At 66.2% G+C, this 6,819-nt stretch overlaps 1 protein-coding gene across 1 annotated transcript in view; it reads left to right on the top strand.

The window, feature by feature from the left end:
- CHLNCDRAFT_57621 (hypothetical protein) overlaps nucleotides 1–6,613 on the top strand; it is a gene marked incomplete at its 3' end in the record, with an annotated part of 8,453 nt that extends 1,840 nt beyond the window's left edge. The window contains exons 6-17 of the mRNA XM_005848420.1: nucleotides 52–156; nucleotides 527–622; nucleotides 766–1,726; nucleotides 1,849–1,916; nucleotides 2,065–2,199; nucleotides 3,343–3,409; nucleotides 4,470–4,606; nucleotides 4,878–5,027; nucleotides 5,264–5,389; nucleotides 5,984–6,080; nucleotides 6,245–6,342; nucleotides 6,467–6,613. Of these exons, the coding sequence (XP_005848482.1) occupies nucleotides 52–156; nucleotides 527–622; nucleotides 766–1,726; nucleotides 1,849–1,916; nucleotides 2,065–2,199; nucleotides 3,343–3,409; nucleotides 4,470–4,606; nucleotides 4,878–5,027; nucleotides 5,264–5,389; nucleotides 5,984–6,080; nucleotides 6,245–6,342; nucleotides 6,467–6,613 (2,187 nt within the window). The remainder of the gene's footprint in view (nucleotides 1–51; nucleotides 157–526; nucleotides 623–765; nucleotides 1,727–1,848; nucleotides 1,917–2,064; nucleotides 2,200–3,342; nucleotides 3,410–4,469; nucleotides 4,607–4,877; nucleotides 5,028–5,263; nucleotides 5,390–5,983; nucleotides 6,081–6,244; nucleotides 6,343–6,466) is intronic.
- Between the last annotated feature and the right edge of the window lie 206 nt (nucleotides 6,614–6,819).

The raw sequence follows: 6,819 nt of genomic DNA, 5'->3' as shown, positions 1-6,819 counted from the left end.
CCCCACAGCCGCCCACGAAGTGTGGCACCGCCATGGCACTTGGTACTGCAGGTGGTATCCAGCGGTACCTGGAGGCCCACCCAGGCGGCGGCTTCTTCCGTGGCTCCAACTTTGTGTTTGACGAGCGAGGGGGCGTGGAGGGAGGCAGCGGCGCAGGTGGGTGGGTGGATGGGCGGCTTAGGTGGGGAAGGTGTCCCAGGCAAGAGGGACAGGGGCAGAGGGGTAGGCCGACGAGGCAGAGGAGGCTGCATGTGCCTGTATAACAACCGCTTGCTGGATGCACACGTCTGTGGGACGCGATGTGTGTGCGACTGCTTTCGCTGGCCCTGCAGTTGTGGGCGCATGCGTGGCCTGTGGTGCCCCGTGGGGCGACTACTCCCACCGCCGCCGCTGCGCCACTTGCCGCATGCTGGTGCTGGTGTGTGATGCCTGTGCGGCTGAGGGTGCAGCCCAAGCCCAGGCCTCCGCGACAACATGCAGCACACCTGAGCAGCTCACATGTGAGCTGTGTCTGCGGCGGAAGCAGCAGCAGGCGACGGCGGCGGCAGGCAGCGGCGGCAGCGGCAGGCGGCTGCGCATCCTGTGCCTTCACGGCTTCCGGCAGACGGCCCGAAACTTCGAGGTGGGGCGCCCGCCTGCCTGCCTGCTGCCTGCCTTCCGCCCCTGCCAGCATGTTGCCACTGCCGGTGCACACGCTGGGCGGCCCATCTCTGCTGGCTGCTTGAAGCTGGCTGTGCCTTGCCGCTGTGCTCCGCGGGCCTGCAGGGACGCACGCACGGGCTGCGGAAGCGGCTGCGAGATGTGGCTGAGTTTGTTTTTGTGGATGGGCCTCACCAGCTGCCAGCTTGGACCAAACCGCCAGCAGCGGGAGAGGCAGGGGCAGAGGCAGATGCAGAGGCAGGGGCAGTGGCAGAGGCAGTGGCAGAGGCAGGAAGAGGCCCTTCACCTGGAAGCCCCCCAGTCAGGCAGGAGAGTCAGGAAGCAGCAGTTGGTGACCTGGATGCTGAGCTAGCGGCTGAGCTGGCGGCCATCCTGGCACAGCAGCAGGCCGACTGTGAGGACCCGACGGAGGAGGAGCAGCGGCAGCGACAGCAGCAGCCCCAGCGGCAGGGGCGGCAGCAGGAGCAGCAGGGGCAGCTTGGCGGCCCTCCCCGCCGCGCCTGGCTGCTTGTGCCGGAGCAGTATGCAGCACTTCAACACCCGCAGCAGGAGGAGGCTCAGGAGCAGCATTCCAACAGCTCAGCAGCGCCTGGGCCCGGCCTGGCTGCCGGGTATGTTGATGAGTGGCAGTTCCAGGCGCAGACTGCCGGGTGGCGGCAGTCTGAGCAGCTGCTGTCGCGGGTGCTGGGGGATCAGGGGCCCTGGGATGGCGTGCTGGGCTTTTCGCAGGGCGCAGCGGTGGCGGGCTTCCTGGCGGCGCGGCAGTGGCTGGAGGCACAGCAGCAGCAGCAGCAGCAGCAGCGACACCACCACCACCACCACCAGGAACAGCAGCAGCAGGAGCAGCAGCAGCAGGAGCAGCAGCAGCAGGAGCAGCAGCTGGAGCAAGAGGGATTCGTGGGCGCCGCTCGTCCTGGAAGCAGCCGCCCGCTGCTGCGGTTTGCGATCCTGTGCTCGGGCTACCGCTCGCCGCTGCCGGAGCACCGCCGAGTGCTGAAGGCGGCGGCCGCGGCGGGCGGCGCCGCGCTGCCCACCCTGCACATTTACGGCACAGGCACGGCCGGCTGTGCCTCCTGCCTGTCCGCCTCTGCCCCTTCTTGCCCACACCTGCCGCGCCTGCCGCTGCGGCATGGCAGCTGCTCTCGCTCAGCGGTGTCACTTTGGACTGCCCCAACCCCCGTGCTGCAGGGGGCGAAGACCGTCAGATTGGCGCACAGCACAGCGCTGAGCTGGCAGACTGCTTTGACCCCACACAGGTGAGGGGGGCCTTGCCTGAGAACGGGGGATGGGGTGGGGTGGCTGGCGGCTGGACCCCTGCCTATGATTGCCAGGACAGGAAGCATTCTAGATGCCTTTGCCGTGTATCGACTGCGCACACCACCACCCGCCTGCCTGCGCCCGCAGCGGTTTGTGGTGCGGCACGCCGGCGGCCACGTCATCCCTGCCAGCAAGGCGGTGGCGGGGCGCCTGCACGACTTCCTGGCACACGTGCAGCACCAGGAGCAGCAGCAGCAGCAAGATGCGGGGCAGCAGCAGCGGGTGACAACCTAGCGAGGATCTGCCTGTTTCTGATGCAGCCTGACTGTGATGGAAGCTCTCCCTTGCATTTCATGATCACCCAGCTGAGCAAAAGCAGCTGCGCCTGCTTGAAATCATGTCATGGTCGGCTCGTCAGTAATTGAGTGGATCACGAAGAACCCCAGGAGCATTCCGCGGCGGCTCAAACTGCCCTGGCACCTCCCCCACTACTGCTGCTGCTCGTGTGCGGCAGCTGCCTACGGGGTCTGCCGCCGGCCACGCCGCCGCCGGCCGTGCGCCGCTTTCGCTGCCGCTGCCGCTGCCTGGGCGGCGCCAAGGCTGCCGCTGTGGTTGCCGCCGTTCTGCAGCTCCGCCGCCACAGCGGGCGCCACAGATGCCGGCGCCTCTGCAGCTGCTGCCTCTTCCGCCGTGCCCCCTGCCACCACGCTGCCATTGGCTGCATTGCCGCTGCCGCTGCCGCCGGCGTCGCCACTGCTGCTGTGCGGCTGTGTGGCTGTGCGGCAGCTGCTGGCCAGCCGCGGGCTGCTGGCCATCTGCCTGCGGCTGGCCTGCACGAGAAGCGGGTGGAACCAGACCAGGCTTGTGGGGCGAGCACCACCAGCATGGTACCCGCAAGCATTGCAATACTGCGATGCCACCAAGCAGCATGGTGACATCAAGCAGCCCCAGCTTGGATCAGGCTGAGTGCGCAGCCTCACCAAAACTCATCCCATATCAGGTGCGTCAGATCAGGCATGTCAGGGCACCACGCGAGCAGCCCCGCCAGGACAGGGACCACCATGGTGACCGCCGCAAGCCACCCAGTGATCTGGCCGGCGCCCAGGGCAACAGCGAAGATCGTCATACATCCCGCCGAAAAGCCCAGCCGCTCAGAACCCAGCCAGCAGGCCAGGCCGATTACAAAAAGCGCCGGGCGGGCGGAGCGGCTTCAGCGCCAGGCGGGCGGCTGCGCCCAGGCTGGCAGGCGGGTGCGGGCGTGACTTCACCTGACACCAGGGGGGCCAGCAGGTAGGGCCACAGGCCCAGCACGCTGCGCCTACAGTAGTAGACGTAGCTGCTGAAACTGACCAGAATTGTGAACGCCGTCAGGGCAACCGCAGCAAGCTCTTTCATGAGCCGCTGGCCGCTGGCGGCCACATACAGTGCCCCAGCAGCAATGCCCTTGAAGGCAAACACCCCGCCCAGGCCGATGGCCGCCAGCTGGGCAAAGGTGGGGGCGGGCGCGGGGGCTTCGTCGCAGCCGGGGGGCGAGCGCAGGGGCAGCACCAAGGCCAGGGAGCCAGCGCAGCCCACGACGATCAGCGTCACCAGCCGACTGAACTCAGTCGTGCCTGGCAGCAGGCGGCGCTGAGGCGTCGCGGCGGCGTGCGTATCGTCGGCCGCCAGGGCCTCATTCACCTGATCGATTCCAATCTCAAGGTCAACGCCCTCCTCGAAGTGCTCCATGCCGGTCTGCAGTGGATGGCACAGTCATGGATGGCATTTGGGGTGGTGGAGAAGGCGCATCTTGCATTGGGGCGGTGGCGGCGGGAAAACGCGGCGGCGGCGGCGCCCACCGCCCACCGCCGCAGCCAACGCCATGCCACGCCTGGGACTTGAGTCGCCTCCCTCGAATGATACGCAGCTGCAACCGCATTCCAAGGCAGCCTACCAGGGGAGCCGGGGCCTGCCTTCCTGCCCAGCAACTCGCAGGCCACAGTAGCCTCTTCATATGCATAGCACTTAGGCAGCCCTCCTGGCCCTCCAGCCAGTGCTTACCAGTCGGATCAGCCTGGGGGCGGCAGTCCTGGACGTGCTGGGCGATCGTGGGGGCTTCAGAGAGGGGCTGGGTTCTGTGAGGGCAGATGGCGGCTGATAGGGGCAATGGATGGCTGTGCCAGTGCCACCAGCAGCTGGGTGAGATTGGCCCGACAGCGCTCGCCGCCGCACGTGCTGCCGCCATGGACCTGCAGTCTGACTGCACAGATCATGATCCACACGGTCAGTTTCTGCCATTGCTGGTGCCCACACAAATGCTTTGTGTGGTGGGCAAGCAGGGGCAGGGCTCCTCCTGGGGGAGGCGGGCAGGCGGCGGCGGGCGGCGCCTGACAGCTCAGCACCCCCATGCGGGGGCGAAAAGGCCCCGCAACGGCAAGATTCGCTCCCTTACACAACGCCCCGCAACGGAGCTAGGCCAGCCCTCGCCTGCGCGATGCAGTGGCTGGCAAACGTGTGCAGCGGCCTGGCTGGCCTGTTTGAAGCCCAGCCGCGTGCACCCGTACCATGTACAGATGAGCACCTGGAATTGCGTATGGCAGTGCGCCAAGCATTCCGTGAGGAGCTGGCGAAGCCGCCAGGGCAGCGAGACCCGCAGCGCGTTCGTGACCTGTGCGTTCAGGGCCTCCGTTTAATTATAGAGGATTGCGAGGTGCGAGGGTTTGGGCGGCATCGCCGCCCCTGCCGCCGCCTCATGAGGGCACATGAGCATTCGTGCTAGAGCCACAATTCCTTATCACCCTGTGCCCATCTTCCGTCGAAGTCCTGTGCAGTTCCGGGCCCCCATGCTGGAGCAACATTCTCGTGACTGGCTGGCAGCTGCTGGTCATGCACAGTGCTGTTTGGGCGGTGGCCATGCATCATGACGACTGGCTGCCTCCTGTGCAGCCCGAGCTGTGTTTTACCGCACGCGGTTGCGGCAGCTACACGAGAAGCTGAGCGCAGCCCTGGAACGGCGCCCGATCAGGCTTGTGGCAGTAGCGCACCTGGAGCTTCCTCAGGGGACACTGGAGGAGATGCGGGGTGTGCCAGCCATGGACCTATGTTCCACCTGCCACAAAAACTTGGACTTGGTGAGTGGGGTGGTCCATTCACTCAGAGTGTTGTTTTGTTGCGAGGACGAGTGTTGGGCCGGTTGCAGGCCGGGGGTGGCGACAGGCAGGGAATGGATGGGGCGGTATGGCATGGCTTCAGTGGCAACGAGTTGAGCCTTCTCGCCACATCCCGGGCGATTGTCTGCTAGGCTGCTCTAGACACTGTGCTGATCGGGTTGCACTGTTTTGCGCCTACACTGCACTGCTGCCTGCAGATAGAGATTGTGGAGGAGCAGTTGCGGCAGTACGAGCAACAGTGGGTTGATGGATACCGCAAGTCGGGCTGCTGCCTGGGGAGGCGGCAGTGGCAGCAGCAGCTGAGCAGCAGCAGGCGCCGGCTGGTGCGGAGGCATCGGCGGCGGCAGCCAAGGAGGAGCAGCAGCAGGCGGTGCCGGCCTCAGAGACGCCCACAGGCGTGCTGGACTTGCAGCAGCGCCTCGAGCTGCGAGGGTCGTCGTCAGAGGAGCATGAGGTGGAGGAGGCGGCGTGCGGCGTGCAGGCGCCGGCGCTGCAAGCACTTGAGCAGCGGCAGGGGGCTGGCGCTGTTTCCGAGCTGTTGGCAGGAGCAGATTCGCCTGTGGCTGCTCGTTGCGCGGTGTACATTAACAGGAAGTGCCACATCATCCTTGCCCCTTGTGTTTTCTGTTTTGCATTCCAGCCTGTTATGCAACAAAGCGGTACCGCCGTTCGCAGCTGGTGGAAGCAGGTTCGGTGTGTGGCACAGCGCGATCCGGCGTGGTGACTGCAAGAATGCAATGCATCGACATGCCCGGCTGCCAGTGCATGGTGGCGCTTGGTGGGAGGAGGCGAGGCAGCCGGGACCAGTAGCAGCACGTAGTGTGCACACTTGAGCTGGCAGCTGCAGTGCAGGCTGGGGCAGTGCAGGGGATGGGCAGTGACGGTTTCACGCACAAGTCGTGCCGCCGCCTGCAGAGGCACCCCGCACGCTGCTGCGGTTTGCGATCCTGTGCTCGGGCTACCGCTCGCCGCTGCCGGAGCACCGCCGAGCGCTGGAGGCGGCGGCCGCGGCGGGTGGCGCCGCGCTGCCCACCCTGCACATTTACGGCGCAGGCACGGCCGGCTGTGCCTCCTGCCTGCCCGCCTCTGCCCCTCTTGCCCACACCTGCCGCTGCGGCATGGCAGCTGCTCTCGCTCAGCGGTGTCATTTTGGCCTGCCCCAACCCTCCGTGCTGCAGGGGCCAATGACCGACAGATCGGCGCCCAGCACAGCGCTGAGCTGGCGGACTGCTTCGACCCCACAGGCGAGGGTCCCTTGCCAGAGAAACGGGATGGGGTGGGGTGTCTGCACTTTGCAGCTGGGCCCCTGCCTATAATGCCAGGACGCGCAGCATTTCTGATTCCCGTGCCGTGTGTTGACTGCGCACACCACCGCCCGCCTGCCTGAGCTGCGCTCACAGCGGTTTGTGGTGCGGCACGCCGCCAGCCACATCATCCCTGCCAGCAAGGCGGTGGCGGGTCGCCTGCGCGACTTCCTGGCACACATGCAGCAGCAGCAGCAGGGGCGGCGGCAGGATGCGGGGCAGCAGCAGCGGGTGACAATCTAGCGAGGAACTGCCTGTTTCTGATGCAGCCTGACTGAATGGAAGCTCTCCCTTGGATTTCATTATCACCCAGCAGAGGAAAAGCAGCTGCTCTTGCTTGAAATCATTTCCTGGTCGGCTTGGCAGTCATTGAATGAATCACGAGAAATGCCAGGTCTATTCCGCGGCGGCGTGGACCCTCCTGGCACCTCCCCCACTACTGCTGCTGC

Source organism: Chlorella variabilis (genome assembly GCF_000147415.1).
Source record: "Chlorella variabilis unplaced genomic scaffold CHLNCscaffold_8, whole genome shotgun sequence".
NCBI classification, from domain to species: domain Eukaryota; kingdom Viridiplantae; phylum Chlorophyta; class Trebouxiophyceae; order Chlorellales; family Chlorellaceae; genus Chlorella; species Chlorella variabilis.
Note: the sequence above shows the minus strand (reverse complement) of the source record. Positions and strands in the feature narration are given on the sequence as shown.